The following is a 17,604-nucleotide window of genomic DNA, read 5'->3' on the forward strand; positions in this document are numbered from 1 at the left end:
CACATATTGGAGAAAAACAAAGAACAAAAAAATACTGATTGCTCAAACTGTCAGGTGCATTACATCAGGGATATATCTGCAAAATGACAACACAGAAACAGATCATAAATAGACATTCTACCAAAATAAATCCCAGCATGCCATGCTGTATTGCCAGTTTATTATCCAAGGGTCTTGATGTTTAGATGAATGTAAAGGATCGGAAAATATCCAGCCTATACAAAGCACCCAGTGACATTGTTTTTGTCATCAAAAGGGTGACATCAATCAAAAGCGCCAAAATCCCTTTTTTCTTCCACTGTTGTCTCCTCGATCTGAGCTGCTGCTGCTGCTGCTGCTGCTGCTGCTGCTGCTGCCGTTGGTTGGATCTCAGGTTGTTCTGTACAAAGCTCCTTAGTGGGATCCATCACAACAGGTTCAGGCAGCTGATAACACTTCAGCTGAGCCCTAAACTCCTCCATCTCCTTCTGCTCCACCTCCCTCCTCCTGCTCAGCAGGTACAAGTCCGTAGATAGCCTCCTCGTTGATTTCACATTCCACCGCATCACCGCACAGTCTGGACAGGATGTGTAGAGGAACGACCCCATGAGCTCAAAGCGATTCCCCACATCAAAGGAGAAGCTGCTACCTTGCATTGAAATGTTGTAGTGCAGGTACTGGCACTGATCACCGAAGCGGTTGACTTGAGTATAAGAGATGGTGGAAGCTTCACTGGAGTTGGAGAAGTACATAGTGATGCTGTCTCTTAGTCTCAGGGCCTCCACAGATGCCAGATGGTCGAGACTGCCTGCAACTAAAGCCCATTTACCCTCGAAATGACGAGGTTCTTGCTGATTCAAAGGATGGACCAATTCTTCACAGACCATAGGAGCTGAACGGCTCACAGACATCAAGCACAGAAGAGTGACGGCACACACTGCAAACATGTCTCTGTATGTTGAGATTTTCTGTGCTGATATTGAGTCTTTGCCCTTCAATCAGTGTTCTCAGTTATAATTTCTCTCTGGATTGGATCACCTGCCCAGTTATATAGGAGAAATACACATTCCACTATTGCAACACAGGACAGGTCCATCATCCCTTATCTCACTGTGGATTCCAATGTTGTGCAATGAAAGAAAGTTTCGACATTGGTTGTTGTTATGTGGCAGTTCTCTCATCCTGTTCCTGTTGATGTTGTTGTGGGTAATTTATTTAAATATTTTATGGGAATAAATAGTGCTTGTATATATAATACAATAATATCAAACTGGTAATCTCCAACCTTGCCTTGGCTTAAAGTTATCAGATACAGACATCAACAATGTATAGACTATTATTATTGTTATTATAATCGTTCATAATCAAGAACATTTTTTTTTTCAAATTTTACAAATGTAGCAATAAAAAAGAGCACATACAGTCCAGACCACAAGCAGTTGGAGAGTCACACATTTTTTATTCTTCAGGCTCTGTGCTCTTCAGCACATTCAATTTGAAATAAAATAATTGGTGCTACATTAAAATGCCAAGTCTGCCAATCTTTGAGTAGGGTTACGTCAATATTGAAAGAACTGCGTGTGAAATATCGACCTTTTAATACACAATACCCTAATTGCAAGGTTTCAAAGTAAGTGGACACTGAGTTACTAAATATTTCTTGGGCAGCCGTGTGTTTTGTTTCAATTGTAGTTAATTAAGAATTAGATATTTAAATAATTAAGAGCTAACGCGTGTCTCAGACCTGACTGACAGTTACCTTTTAGATTTGGTTGGAGTTATCGGTCAATATGAGGAGAAAAGAGGTGACCACGCAACTGCAAAAGATAATAATGGCACTCAATAAAAAATCCATCAGAGAGATATCGAAGAGTTTCGGTTTCCCAAAATCAATAGTTCTGCACAGGAAAGCTCCAACTGGGTAGACCAATGAGCAAGAGTTTTGTGGATGAGTGGAAAATAACTCACATGGTGAAGATGGTTCAGTTCGTGAAAGCATGCAGAAAGAAAACAGTACAGTCGTAGATCCAAATTTTATGGACTGATGAAACAAGAATCAACCTATATCAAAATGACGGAAGGAACAGCTCATGACCCAAATCCACCACCTCATCTGCCAAACATGGTGGTGGTTCTGTTATGGCTCGGGCTTGTATGGCTGCCAATGGAGCTGGCACACTGGCATTTATGGATAATTTCACTGCTGAGGAAGCAGCAGGATGAATGCAGAGGTATACAGGAGCAGTCTGTGCGCTCGGATTCAACCAAATGCATCAAAACTCATTGGACGACATTTCATCATTCAGCTGTTCAGCGATCCAAAACATACAGTGAAAGCAAACAAAGAGCTTTTCAGAGTGAAGAGGTGGAATATGCTCAGACTGACATCACCTGGTGTCAGTTCAACTGGTCATGCATTACACCTGTACACCTCTCTGGACTGTACATGTCGCTCTAAGCAATGAGCTAGCTGGGTTTCTGTTAATAACATGAGACGAGATGAAGACTTTGGAGAGGAATTCATTAAAGATCTGTGCATAAACATTTAAAACACTTTATTAAAAACTGAAAAAATATTGATGAGGGTGGATGTGTGTAATCAAATGTGTAAACATTTACTGCAAGTGGATGAAGGAATGTACCAGAGGGAGAGGAAATCTGTGTGGTTATATCACTGTATGCTTTCATGTTGACCTTTGTGAAATAAACTGCGATGTTGTATTGCTTCGATTACATGTTTTAAGATATGTAGCTGGAGCTAGTATTCGGTTAGCACAGGTTAGCATGAAGACTGGAAAAAAGGAAACAGCCTGAATTGTTGTTTTGTACAGATCCAACAGTAGGCTATTTCTTTAAGATATTAAACAATAATATTGTAGCAAACAACTATTTTCTATGTAAAGAGTTTCTCTGGTCTCATAGAGTTTGAATTGCTGTGTGTAACTGGAAATGATGCTGCTAAAGAAGCTGGGTTTATAGTTAACCTGCACTTTCATAATACTGAAAACACCAGAGAGCAGAGTCCGTTTTCCACCTGTGGATTCTAAGATTGTGAAATAAGCACTTGGACTCTTTATTTGCTTTGAGGTTTATTTGTTTTTCTTACTCACTTTGTTCAGTCAACTAATGTCACATTGCACAAAGATGATCCACCAACTATTTTTGTGTTTTTCTTTTATTTGGTGTGTGAGTGAAACGTCAAAACCAAAGCATGTGATTGTAATATAAACAGCCAACTTTATGAATGTTGCTAAATTCTTCATAATATACATTATAAAAAAAAAAGGGTACAAAAATAGACAACAAATATACAAAATCACCATCACCCTGTCAAGACTGTTTCATCAGAATAATACAGACTTCGTCAGTTGTCATTTATAATCTGCTGCTCAAGTAACACATAAAATACATGGCAAAGCATGATCATAAGCTCTAAGTCTGCCAACTGACAGCTGAATGTCATCACTGTGTTGTTAGCAAACTTGGATTGTGAAAAGATAAATATTTTAAAAACCTTTGGCAGGTACATTTAGCAGAATATAGGTTTGTTTTTCTTAAAAGTTGCATCTTAATGTTATTGAGTGAATAACTTTAATAGAGACTGTCCTGCTTTATGAGGAAGAAATGGCAGAATTACAGAAAATATAAATAATGACTCTAAAAAACTAAATTGGAATATTTCCAAATCCAACCAAACATGCACTAATTTATTATTAATTTAAAAAAAAGTTTTTTAAGGTATTGGTGTAATTTCAAACTGTAACTTAATAAAGCACACATTTTTAATTAAATAAACTTATTTCTTTATCATTAAATGGTGGCATGCCATGTTCACACTTGTGGTCTGAAGTGACATGAATTTTTAATCACATATAGTTTCAATCATGTTTCCATTCAGGTTTCACATTTTCTCTAGGGAGTGAAAAAAGTCTGACACCATATCTAAAACATGAATAAGAAAAATCAGTGACTGAGAAAATATGTTTTATTATTTGATAAAAAAATGTATTGGGTTCCAATAAACATATTTCTTATATTTATATATAAAATATATATATAAAAGCACTAAATCCAGTCAAGTTTGGGCAGCGTCTGAAAGCCAATTTAAAGACAGCATACTTTATTAACAAGTTACTAAGGATCAGCACAATTCAGGAAGCACCCACTCACAGTGACCATACAGTATATCATCAGAGTGTCTTAAGTCTTTTATGCCTCTGTTTCCTCCTCCCTTCTGGAGATCTGGTCTGGACAGAGCTCCTTGGTAGGATCCTTCACAGCCGGTGGAAGCATGTTCAGACACTTCGCCTGAGCGCTGAACTCCTCGATCTCCTTCTGCTCCAGCTCCCTCCTCCTGCTGAACAGGTACATACGCAGCGGCTTCTTTGACTCGTCATCGAAGCGCATCAACAAACAGTCTGGACAGGACGTGTAGAGGAAGGTCACAGTGATGTTGTACTGATGGAAGATGAAGCCGCTGCCTTCTAGTGTGATATTGGATTGCAGATGTTGACAGCTGTCGTTAAAGTTGAAGCTGCGTGTGAAGGAGGTTATGGGGGTTTCACTGGCATTGGGATAGTTAATGGCGGCACTGTCTCTGGTCTTGAATTTCTCCAGGTATGCAGCATCAGTCATACCGCCTGCAACTAAGGCCCATCTTCCCGCCAAATGAAGAGGATCCAGTTGATCCAAAGGCCGGGCCACGTCTTCACAGGCCAGAGGAGCTGAATGGCTCACAGACACCAAGCAGAGGAGAGCAACGGCACACACAGCAAACATCTTCCTGTATTTTAAAATACTGTATGCTGTCTATTGTATAATCTACAAGGAATATTTATATCAACTCTCAGTCATGAGGTAGTGTTTGACTGAAATTAGACTCACAAAGACGTCTGTCCGGTTTTATAGTTGTTTTAGGAACCTCCAGTTTCACAATACTGCCAATGCCAAAGAGCAGAGTCCCATGTTCCAGCTGTGGATTTAGAGATTGTGAAATGAGTACTGTGAATGGTTAATATTAACACAGTTTAGCTCTCTTTTATACTTAACCATTATCCAGATTAACGTTTTATGGTAAAGTTAAGTGTTAATAATTGTATAAAATGCAACAACACATGCTGTCAACTGAGTTGCACACATTTTTTTTTTTTATTTACCCAGGGCTGATAATTGACATAGTAAAACAAAGTGCTTTTACTTAGTAGCCTTGGAGTGAAAGTCAAATACAATAAAATTAATTTTCTCATAGTATTTTCGGGAGTTTATGAAAACATCGAAGCCGGATCTCATCTACTTTTTTGCATACTGTTGACTGTATCTTGCTGTCAACCTGCACAAACAATCACATGCAAGTATGGAGCAAACTCTGTCAACATACAAAAAGACATATAGATAAAACTGTTGAATATATATTTAGATACTGTGTGAACTGACAAGTCTGTGTGTACAGATCTGTTTAGTTATTAAAATGATTGAAGTTGCTTCAGATTAAATGATGGTAAATGAAGCTATAGGTAGCCTGAAGCCTGGTGAAAACCTCACACTGTTGGCAGCAAATTTTGTGTTCATGTAGGAGCCTGTTGCTTCACATAAAAAGCTGATACGGAAAATGTCTATACAAATATGTTTGAAAAATGGAGCTTCCAAAACCATCCAGTCATCATCATTGCAGTAATTAAGTTAAATTAATTGGGTTTTTTAAAAATATAAAATTTTATTATTCATGCCATGCCATGCTGTAAGACGTGCTTTTTTAACACAATGTACCATGCACATACTGCATATGTTCAGTGGTGTGTCCAGTAAAGTTTGAACCCACTCTCAAAAGGTTGCACTGTAAATATAAAGTTAATTCTAGTTACACATTAGTTAGAAAGTTACAAATTCAGATGCAATGATTTCAAAATCATAACCGCTATCATAAAACATATCACAATTCATCAAAAATGTGTGTCAAGTTATCTTCTCGTTGTATTTCAGTCTTTCTTTCCCCCCGTTTTCTCTTCAGTTTGAGCTGCTGGATCACTTGTGGTGGTCTGTTCTGGACAAAGCTCCTTGCTAGGATCCATCACAACAGGCGGAGGCATGTTCAGACACTCCACCTGAGCTCTGAACTCATCGATCTCCTTCTGCTCCAGCTGTCTCCTCCTGCTGAACAGGTAAAAATGCTGCCGCTTCCCTGATTCTACATCAAAGCTCAGCAGTATGCAGTCATGGCAGGACGTGTGGATGAAGGTCGTGTTGACGGCGCCGTTGTCAAAGGTGAAGCTGCTGCCTTCCAGGGAGATGTTGTAGGATGCATAGTGGCACTTGTTGTCTAGAAGCATGCTGCGTCTGAAGTTGGTGTTGGCTGGACTGCCGTTGCTGGAGAAGCTGGCGGTGGCGCTGTCTCTTCGTCTTAATCGATCGATGAGTGTTAGGTTGCTCAGACTTCCTCCAACTAGAACTCGTCTGCCCTCTAAATGATTGAGATCGAGATGACCCAAAGGTTGGAGCAAGTTCTCACAGGCCAGAGGAGCTGAATGGCTCAGAGACACCGAGCCGAGGAGAACGACGAGCCACACAGCAAACATGACTCTATACTTTGAAATCATAATCTGCTGTGTACTGTATTGTTTTCAGGCTGTTGCTGGAATAATTATATCACGTCTCTTATAGCGGCACTGACATTTCTAAAAAAAAAAAAACGATTGATTTCTGAGATTTATAGTTGTTTAAGAAACCTTCATTTTCACAATACTGAAAATACCAGAGAGCAAAGTCTCCTTTTCACCTGTGGTTTTTGTGATTGTGAAATGAATGAGTGTTTTGAGTAATGTGACTTTTGATTATTTACACTGGAGGTTATTCAAGAAACATCTCCGGGATGCACTCTGGGACGCATCATCAGTGTTGTGAACCTGAGGTCATCAGGCGTTTCGGGTCTTACAACATACGCCCTCGCCCAGGCGACCCAGCCGGGGCTGATCAGACCCCAACTTGCGTCCCAGCAGCTACCCACGGATCAGCCCTTTTCAACCAAAGCCACCTAGTGGCTTTCTCTGCGGCTTCGCTGGCGGATTTTATAGCCCTCTTCTTTTCTGCTCCTGTGATGCCTAGCTGAGTGAGCATCACAGGAGCTCACTTGTTGGCTCTTATACCTGTGGTAACTTTGTTTGTTACTTTTCGGAATTGGATTGAAGTTCTCAAAATATCAATATTTGTACTGGAAAACTGTTAGTTTAATAAAATGCAGACTTAAACTACTGTCAACTACTGTTGACTGATTTTAAGAATCAGAGCTCTATGCACATAATTATGTCTTAAGATTCATTTACCATTAATATATTAAAAGAAAACAAGTAAAAATAAGTGTGATCTGTGAATAAAGATTGCACATTGCAAACTTATTCTTTTTAGTCTTGACAATTTAGTTTAGTGAAATGTCAAATAAAGGCCAAAATACAAACACAATAAAATCCCTTATCCTCTCACTATATTGACAATACTATAACTAGTAAAGTTACACAAATTATGGTTTATTCAACAGTTAGATAGAAATTTATATTTTGAAGTTATTTGTAGAGTCAGGGAAATTAAGTGTGTTCATTGTCTGAAGACCTGAGCAGGGTCAACTACCACTTATATCTGATTGGCTAGATGAAGACTCTGGTGCCACTGGTGGCAGCCAGTAGATGGTTTGCTAAAGCCGTCCCTGAACAGCAATTGTTCAAAGCTTGGCAACTGCAGCCAGGCACGGTACGTCAAGTTTGGGATTTCCCCATTGCTTTGTAACTTTGTGCACAGAGCCATACTCAGTGTCTGAGGAGAAGAGAGAGCAATAGAGAGCAATGTGTGAAGAGATAGGGGCACGACACACAACGAAGGCCTCCAGCCTAAAAAGCAGTTTAGAAAATGCGGTGCCGTTGCTCAATGTAACCAAATCCAACAATGAAAAGTGAACTGATGTAAACTGCACAGTATAAAATCAGTTTTCTCAACAGCACCTGTTGTTTGTGCTAGATGTTAGCTCAGTAATTGGATGTTTCTTGTCAAAATGCACCTTGAGAGTTGCAGTTAACTTCTCCCCCCATTTTTCTTTATGTACACAAGCTTGATAAGAGCCGTATTTTTTAATGAGTTGTTGATATTTTATGGGCGAGTTTCTGGCTGATCTAAGCTTTGGAAGTGCTCCAACTGAGAGACATTGTGTATAGGAAAAATGATTGGAACTTATATCTCCTCTCACTACAGCTCTATTGGAGAATGTGGTGCCTTCTAGTTTACACTCAGGTATAAAAAGGCCCTCTTTCACTAGTGCCAGAATTGCAAGGTTTGTTTTAAAATTGAGGCCTGTCAGCTCTGTTTTAGTTTGTTCCTCGCAGCTCAACAGTTGTCCCCGGGTTTTCCTAAAATTACTCTGTCACCTGCTCATCAGCTGCCTGCTCATCTGCCCTTCATTCCTCTAAACAGACTTCTAGTATAGCCTATACAGTATACAGGTCCACCAGTCTTCCCCTTTGCCAGATTGTGTGCTCCATAGACATAGCATTCAGTCTTGTTTTACCTGTTTGTCTGCCTGCTCATGATCCTGTCTAGTTTTTCTTTTTCTGAACCAATACAGAGTAAATTTGCTTTTTACCTTAACTCTTTTTCCCCTTTGTGCCGCTTTTCATTCCACACCTTTACCAGATTTCCTATAAGTTCAGTGCAATCAACGTGGAAATAGATTGTCTGTCAACTCTGTCTGACAAATGAGTAAATGTAAAAGTAAATGTAAGTGAATGAGTTAAAACTTTTGAGGGAAGAATAAGCTCAGTGGTTAACATAATACATCAGGTGAAATTACACTGGATATGATATGACAGAGAAAATTAATCAAATCAAGTCTTTCAGAGTTCTTTGATATCAGCGTGTTAATGTTGTGCATGAATGTTCAGAAAAGCAGAACAGAAAAAGGCAGTTTAATGTTTCCACAAAACACCCACTGATACTGATGTTAAATTTATCAACACTTTGAAGATAATTGTCTTTTTACGGCCTTGGTTCTTTTGTCCCTTTGTTCTCTTGTCAGTTTGATGTCGTCCCCTCTGGACAAAGCTCCTTGGTAGGGTCCATCACAACAGGTGCAGGCATATTCAGACACTCCACCTGAGCTCTGAACTCTTCCATCTCCTTCTGATTCACATCTCTCTGAACAGGTAAGAATGACTGCAAGTTCATACACATCAGCAGGTAGTCATGACAGGACGTGTGGACGAAGTTTGCAGAGAGGTTGCTATGAGGTGTCCCATCGTGGGTGAAGCTGTTGCCTTCCAGGGAGATGTTGTCGGAATTAAACGTGCGCTTGTTATCTAAACGGAGGCTGCAAGTGTAGGAAATGGTGCTGTCACTGGTGTTGCTAGAGAATTTTAAAATGACACCATCTCTTCGTTTGAATCGCTCCAGGTTTGGCAGATGGCTCAGACTGCCTGCAACTAAAACATTCCATCCAAATGATGAAGGTCGAGTTCCTCACAGGCCAGAGGAGCTGAACGGCTCACAGACGCCAAGGAGAGGAGAGCGATGACACACACAGCAGAAAACATTTTGTATTGTTTGAAGGCGGTCGCCGGGGAGAATGTGGCCAGTGAAGAGGTCTGTATGGTTTTTATTAGTTGTTTCAGAAGCCCCCAGTTTCACATTACAGAAAATACCAGAGAGCAGGGTAATCTTTTCACCTGTGGATTCCATGATTGTGAAATGAAATAATATTTCGAGTACTGTCTGTGACTATTAATTGTTTATAGTAGAGGTTTTCTTGCTCTCTTACTGAACAAAATGATCATTGATTTTCCTCTTCAACCTGTCACACACAAGCAAAAATACTGTATATCTACATACTAATAATGTATAAATGATGCATTGTACCTGCACAACATTACTCTCTGCTGCACTGTGTGCCCAATGATTAGTTGGATCAGAAACCTCCAGTTTTTTAACACTGCCAGTGCTTGATGCCAAAGGGCAAAGTCCCTTCTCTACCTGTCAGTTCTGTGATTGTGAAATGACTTGATTTATATATTTTAAAAACCTTAACAAAGTCTGATTTAACTATAGATTAAAGATGTGCACATAATTTGAAATTCTGGTTACTGATAATCACAACGTATATTATGGCAAATAAGAATAAGATCTGTATACTATATTTTATCAGGGTGTATTTGTTAATTCAGACATAAACACATAAAACAAATAATTTAAAAATATTCATAAAGACAGATAGAAGACAAGATCTCTTCAGCTAGACAGGGGCTGCCTCTGTCAGTTTTCTTGCTCGCCTTTTTTGTTCCAAATGAATAATATCCAGCTATGAGTAAAGCCAGTGTCTTTGGGACAACATATGAGGGCTGTTCCTGCTAACAGCAAACTGCTGCTCTCGCTGCTGTCAGACCTGTGGACAGTCGTGGAAGAAGCTTTCAAATCCTTTATTTATGTAAGGTACTGCAATGAAAAAATGGTCTATTACAAGTAAAAGACTTTCTTTCAAAATCCTGTTCAGTGCTTGTTCTGCAGAAAAAAATCTGTTAATACTGATGAATTAATGTATTAGAAGCATTTACTGTTGCACAGTAGCTGCTTAAGGTGGAACTAGTTTTAACCACTTTATATACACTTAACTAGTTTAGTCCAGTGGTTCCTAAATCAGGGGTTGCCCCCCTCCATGGGGTCACATGATAAATCTGAGGGGTTGTGAGATTATTAATTTTGCATGAAAAGAAATAAGCAAAGTCCTACACAAATTTGCATTCATTTTTTAAAACCTAATCTTAAATATCAGATAATTTGACCTTTTTGAGCACTGAGCAGTTATTAAAATAAAACCTTCTTAAAAGTTTAGACTGGAAATGTTGCTTTGGTGGAACTGCTAATAAATCTGAGACATCTGAAATGTGACAATGTCACAACCACTCACTGCTTTTTCATAAAGGGTCACAAGTCAAATAGGTTTGGAACAACTGGTTCAATCTTTTGTGAACTCTTAATCTAAAATGTAACTAGTAAGATAAATGTATGTTTATATTGCTTTAATGTCAATTTCCCAAGACAACAGGAAGGCTGTGATGCATTCAAAACATTTAATGTTTTATAAAATTATTAATTTCTTTCTGATGAAATGAAATTGGAAAGAAACTGGCATGAATCAATGTTTATTCACACAATGTGAACAGATGACATGTACCAAAGTCTCTTAAGCCTTGTTTTCTTCTGTTCCAGCCTGTTCTGGACAAAGCTCCTTGGTAGGATCCATCACAACAGGTGCAGGCATGTTCAGACACTCCACCTGAGCTCTGAAGTCCTCCATCTCCTTCGGCTTCACCTCTCTCCTCCTGCTGAACAGGTATAAGTCCACCGACTTAAAACTTTGGGACTTCACGTCCAAGCTCAGCACTGCACAGTCTGGACAGGATGTTTGGAAGAAGGTCCCGCTGAAGTTATAGTTCCTCGTCTGTAAGCTCATGATGTGGCCTTCAAATGTGATGTTGAGCAAGTCGTAGTCGCATTTGTCACCAACACGGTTGACCTGGGTGTATGTGGAGTTGTTGAAATCAATGGTTACACTGTCCCTTCCTTTCAGGGTGGCCGCATCTGCAGAATCATTCAGACTGCCTGCAACTAAAGTCCATCTTCCCTCCAAATGAAGAGGATCCAGTCGCTCCAAAGGCCGCACCAAGTTTTCACAGGCCAGAGGAGCTGAACGGCTCACAGACACCAAGCAGAGAACCGTGGCAAATACAGCAAACATGTCTCTGAATGTCTGTTGTCTTGTTACGATATTTGTATCACTTCTTGCTTGCCTGGTGGAGTCCCACTGACAGTGTTTCAGGTAAAGAGGTTTTCTGATTTTATACTTGGTTCAAAACCTTCAGTTTCGCAATATCTCTCCTATCCAAATGTGGATTTTGTGATTACGAAATGAAATTACATTTTAAGTAATGGGCTACTTGTTGTTTACACTGGTGTTCTTCAACCTGTGATCATGATGTAGGTTCATGGTAAGTCACATATTGTCACAGTCAAAACAAACAAACAAAAAACAAAAAAAACAAATACATTTACATTTGTCCTTGTTCTGTAAATATTTCGTGTTTTTACTGGAATACTGGTTCATGAGACGGCAGATTGTGACAGTAACTGGTCTGTGAAAATGGAGGTGTTTATACTTAATTTTCTTTATGGTATTTTAGATAATTTGTTGTTACGGTGAAGTGACTTAATCAAGTTCATTTTTCATCTTTTTATCCCCTACAATCTTTCATTTGGTGACATCTGAGCCCTATCACGTTTCCCCTTCATCCTGCACTGTCTTCAAGGACAGGGTGGTGGTGAGGGACACAATAGAGCCACAATAGAGCCAAAGTTTAGAGACAACATACATGCTAAAGTTACTAGAGTAACAAACTGGTGAGTGCCACTGTTATGACTTCAAACACAATTCAGACTGCTTTTTAATTGTTACTATATTAGGTTATCTTGATTACCAGGAACCGGCAGGAAAGACAAGACTCAAAACATCTCATGTTTCAGTATCAACATATATTTTATTCACACCGAACAGATATCATGTACCACAGTCTAATCCTTTGTTCTGTTCTCCCCCTGAGCTGCTGCAGCTGCCTGATCTGGACAAAGCTCCTTGGTAGGATCCAGCACAGAATGTTTAGGCATGTTCAGACACTCCACCTGAGAGCCGAACTCCTCCAACTCCTTCTGGTCCACCTCCCTCCTTTTGCTGAAGAGGTACAACTCCATTGATTTATATGTTGGTGCGTCCACGTTGAAGCTCAAAACCACACAATCTACACAGGACGTTTCATATAGGGTCCCATTGAAGGTCGCTGACTGTCCAACCTTAAAGTTATAGTTGTGGCCTTCTATCAAGATGTTCGAAGAAAAATAGCGGCACTGGCCATCAAAAAGATTGGCTTGGGTGTATGTTGAGTTGTAAAAATCAACTCTTACGCTGTCACTTAATTCAATAGGACTTCGACTTTCGATGATTTTCAAACTGCCTGCAACTAAAGCCCAAGTTCCCTCTAACTGAGGAGGATCCAGGTTTCGCATAGGCTGGACCAAGTCTTTGCAGGCCAGAGGAGCCGAATCGCTCACACACACCAAGCAGAGGAGAGCGATGGCACACACAGCAAACATCTCTCTGTTTCTTGAAACCATATGACTGAATATGTAGACTCAGATGCGCTGCAGGGTCTGTCGCAAAGTGGTACCGGTATAGAGACTCTTCTGGTTTTATAGTTTCATCAGAGGAGCCCAATGTCACAACATTGAGAGAGAGCAGTTCTTAGTATTGATTTCGCATTTCATTTGATTAGAAAGTTCCAGTTTCGCAATATGTGACACAGTTTTTGCAATGTTGAAAAAGCAAAGGGCAATTTCTGGGAATGGGCAGTTTTTATTGGAATAATTTATGGATTTTGGAATTAAACCAGTGTTTATCTCCAGCTTTTGCCAACAGTCAAAGAACCAGTGTCACTGTTGCAACCGTACACACAATCTTCTCCTTTAGATTCATGTGCTTGTAATTAGACACACTTTAGAAACCTACAGATAAAAAGTTAAACTGGTAGTCAGTACAGAAATTGTTTTGTATTTCTCTGCTGGGTTGATTATTGAATAGGTATGACCTTTATGATTGTTTCTGGCAGCTTTTTGCAGAAATGCTATAATCAGCTGATATGCACATAACGGTTTTGAAAAAGTCTTAAATTACTGATAATTGAAACATTAAATACAGAATATTTGTGCAAATCTGTCATCTGCAAGTACTGTAAAAGCTGTCAAATCTGCATTCTCATAGTCTGTTAGAAATTGTAATTGAAATAAATTGTAATTGAAATAAAGAATTTAAAACACTCATTAACTTTAGTAGCAGCTTTATTAATGAAGAACTTGCACCAAGGAAAGTATCAGTGATTTTCAAAACCTACTCATAAGACAAAAACTACTAAACCTAGATATCGAGCTCAAGTTTTCTAAAGTATGAAGATAACCTGTACACCCAGTGACATGTTTCATATTTAGTGGGGAGATGGGTGATAGTGGATAGTTCATTTAAGATAAATAAACTAAGTGGCGGCTCTGCACAGAACACTCTAATATGCAACTATGCATCTGATCATCTTCCTTTTACATGAGCAGTTTGATGACTATCCACCTCCTCTGAGAGGTACTGGTTTCGCATGTGATGATTCTCTGAAATCCCATTGTTGTTGGACATGACCCCCTGGGAGTTCTCAGCTCAGCAGGACTTATTTTCACAGTTACAGGACACAAATGCTGCATCCCATTCCCCAAGGATGGTGAGAGGACTGTGCTGTTAGCCATGGAACTAGCAAAGGAGGTGATAGAGACACTGCTTGGACCTAAGGCAGCTCTGACAAGCTCCATATACTTGCATAAGTGGAGCATTTTTGAGACATACATTCCTCCAGATCCTGCTCTGTCTGCACAATATCTCATGGATCCTTGTTAATTCCTTTCTTTCCCTCAGGTAGAAAATTTACCACAATTAAAGCGTTATGTGCATAAATCTGCACAAATACTGCTGTAATGTATACATGTGGTTCACTTTTGAAAGCTTTGACACAGCTTGTTCTGAACAGTTTGCGCAGAGTACACATGCTGTCAGTTTTATGTGTGGAACACTGATCATTTCATTCACTAAATCTTCAGCTTAGATTGTTGAAGAACAACACTGCTGTCTCATTGTGGTGTCTTACATGCTCCACGTAGATAATAAACGATGAAGAACTGAGAACGTAGTAACCAGTGAGGGTTAGAAGCAGGTGCTTTATACTAAGTGAGTTCCATTTAATTTATATTTTATTACATAAAACTGAATTGAAATTTGGTACCTTATAAAGGATTCATAAATTGGTTATAATCAGGTTATTAATTTGGTTGTTAACACTTTATAAATCAGAAACAAACTATTAGAGGACCCAAGTCATAACAGTTTTCATACATGGATGCAGGTACACTATTTGGCAAGATCAAGTTAATGCTTACTAATTAATCTTACTAATGACTTACTACCATTTCTAACGGTAAAAGGGAGCTTTATTGTGAAGTGTAAAACACATCATAATTTATTAATGAGTTACTATAAGGCTCCCTTTTGCCAGTTATAAATACTAGTAACTCATTAGTAAGATTAATGAGTAGTAAGCAGCATTAATCTAATCTTGCCAAATAGTGAGTCTTCATCAATGTGTGGAAACTGTTATAACTTGTTTATTTATAACTGTTTATTTATGATTTATATAGTGTTAACAACTGAAATTTTACCCTGGAGACTATAATTGAGATAGATCTTCTGTTAGGCTCTCATACCCCTGGACTAAGAAAGAAATAGCATTACTAAACAAATGGTTAAACATTAACCAGTGTGTTTCTTTTGCATGAAGCAATGTTGTGGTTTTGGGACAGATCCACTGTTTGAGAAAAACAAATGCTAGACGAACATCCAGTACAGCATTGTATGACAAATATCAGTTTAATCATTAAACCATTAACTAAACCATTAAACCATTAAACCATCAATCAATTCAAAACTGACATCTCAGACACTCTCAATTCCACATGCTCTCTGTATACAGTATATACAACCGTGGACAGAGCTGTGGCAGCTCTGGACACCCTATTCAAAAGCTTTTGGTAAAAATAAAAAAATTCATACTTTCAGGTATTTTAAAATAATGTCTCTTTTAAAACTGACAGTGGCTCACAAAATATTCAGTGTTACACGCTGTTGCTTATAAACTTGACCATTTCATTCTATTATTCTGTATATTGTCAGAACTTGTATCACAAAGTGAATAAAAATGTTCAGGTCCTATACTTGGATTAAAATATATCTAATAAAAGATCACAATCAATACAAGAATTCAGAATTAAAAGTCATTAAATTAGAACAATATCTTCTCTGAACCTCTCCAGATGAATAATACCAGATGAGTTATACATGTAGATACAACAATTTAAAATGATACATTTTAAGTCTTTTTTTTTTTGTTTGTTTATCTGCATCTAAATCTTGCGTTTTATAATCCTATGTATCTTGGCTGGCTCATCTGCCAACCAAGATTAAATCACACGCAAACTCTGTGATAGGGTAATTTAAAAGTGTAGCAAACTCCTCAAGGCACTTAAACACAGACAAGTCCAGGCCATACCTTCCCTCTCTTCATGTTGGAGAGAGCGTACTTCCTCTGAAGGCTCAAGAGTGAGATGAAGAAGACTCAAGACAAATATGTGGAATGTTGGCAGAGGGTAGTGGAGGGAAGGGAAGTCGGTTGTGGACATGCTGATACAAACAAGGGTGGATGCATAAAACAGAGAATGGGGGTAGGAGTGTGTTATGAATTGAACAGCAGAGACATAGACTGAGGGGATACAGCCAGACTGAAGAGGGAGAGAGGAAATTAGTGTACAGAGAGGGCATTTACATGACAGAGCAGCACTTGCACTTGGATGAATCAGGCGGGGGGCATGATCCCCCGTTATCCCTGGTTGGGCTTTGTGTCTCTGTGTTGGCTGGGCTGTTAGCTGCTGCTGGCTCTGCTTCTGTGTTGAGGGCTTTGGCCTGTGACAGAAGAGGTTCCTGCTCCCCCGGCCCTGCCTCTGTCCTCCTCTCCTGTGAATCAGCCAGAGGCACCTCCTGAAACTGGCCAGGCATAGTGACAAGATCTTGGGTTTTTAATGCTCTCTCAGCTCCCTCTGGGGATGTTGCAGCCTCACCCTCAGCCTTGGGGGCGAGAATGGAGGGTTGTGTCTCAGAGTAGACTGGCAGTGAAGCCACTGTAGTGCCCTCTAGAGCGGTGGCTGGGGACTGCAGTTGCATAGATGTAGGATCTTCCGATTGTTTGCCCTGTTCGTCAGCTTTTGTCTCTCCATCTCCGTTTTCGTTTGTCTTAATATCACCCTCCACATCTCCATCTCCAGTTGCTGGTTGTGCCTCCGCAGTGGATTCAGTCGCCTCACTCTTCTCTGGTTGTGTGAAAGTTTCTTGAGCTGCTTCTGTTTTTATCACCTCCTCCTCAGCCTCCCCTTCCTCTTTGCCTGCTTCTTGATTTGGCAGCGGGGTTTCCCCTGACTGCATGTTCTCCTGCTGATCATCCTGGGGTGTAAGATCCTCAGGTGTGTCGTCCCCTTCATCTGTGATGATCACACGTTCTGCTCGTATCACCAGACTTCCTTCTTCCTCCTCCTTCTTCTTATCAGTGTTGACATCTGGAACATGACAATGCTCTGCTTCAGAAACACCAAGGTTCAACCCAGGTTCCAACTTCATGCTAACAACACCCTCAGTAGCACAGATGGGCCCATTGGTGGTGGACTGAATATTTGGCTGTGAAGCCTCGTGATTGGCTTCTACGTCTCCTCCACCATTGGTTAAGAAAACAGCAGTTTCTTCCAATTGTGGGCTTTTGTTTGTCTTCACTTCATCTTCAGTTGTTTCTGAAGAAAAAAAAACATGTAATAAATATTACTCAGTACAAAAAGAAATATCTGTGCAATTGCATTAATTACAATAGAGATATTCATACATTTAAATGATGTTGAGTGAATGTGCAATCAATGTACCAC

The 17,604-nt window shown here is 39.5% G+C and overlaps 4 protein-coding genes across 5 annotated transcripts in view; all 4 read right to left on the reverse strand.

The window, feature by feature from the left end:
* misp3 (MISP family member 3) overlaps positions 1 to 3,916 on the reverse strand; it is an 18,331-nt gene extending 14,415 nt beyond the window's left edge. Inside the window, exon 1 of the mRNA XM_023400898.2 lies at positions 1,948 to 3,916. The gene's annotated coding sequence lies outside the window, so the exon portion shown is untranslated. The remainder of the gene's footprint in view (positions 1 to 1,947) is intronic.
* LOC147819472 (uncharacterized) lies at positions 36 to 1,954 on the reverse strand. Its single transcript, XM_087172521.1, has one exon. The coding sequence runs from the start codon at positions 924 to 926 to the stop codon at positions 264 to 266; it is 663 nt and encodes a 220-aa protein (XP_087028647.1). The 5' UTR covers positions 927 to 1,954; the 3' UTR covers positions 36 to 263.
* A 1,188-nt stretch (positions 3,917 to 5,104) lies between the features above and the next one.
* LOC147819473 (uncharacterized) lies at positions 5,105 to 6,942 on the reverse strand. Its single transcript, XM_087172522.1, has one exon. It carries the CDS (start codon positions 6,570 to 6,572, stop codon positions 5,955 to 5,957), a length of 618 nt encoding a protein of 205 aa, XP_087028648.1. The 5' UTR covers positions 6,573 to 6,942; the 3' UTR covers positions 5,105 to 5,954.
* Positions 6,943 to 12,519: 5,577 nt separating this feature from the next.
* The window catches only part of palm3 (paralemmin 3), a 36,796-nt gene continuing 31,711 nt past the window's right edge, over positions 12,520 to 17,604 (reverse strand). For both annotated transcript variants that reach the window (XM_023400922.2, XM_023400921.2), the window contains exon 8: positions 12,520 to 17,475. In XM_023400922.2, coding sequence (XP_023256690.1) covers positions 16,460 to 17,475 — 1,016 coding nt within the window. In that variant the 3' untranslated portion in view covers positions 12,520 to 16,459. The remainder of the gene's footprint in view (positions 17,476 to 17,604) is intronic.

This window comes from Seriola lalandi, unplaced genomic scaffold (genome assembly GCF_002814215.2).
Source record: "Seriola lalandi dorsalis isolate HSWRI2012SDOR001 ecotype SW California unplaced genomic scaffold, Sedor1 jcf7180002053069, whole genome shotgun sequence".
NCBI classification, from domain to species: domain Eukaryota; kingdom Metazoa; phylum Chordata; class Actinopteri; order Carangiformes; family Carangidae; genus Seriola; species Seriola lalandi.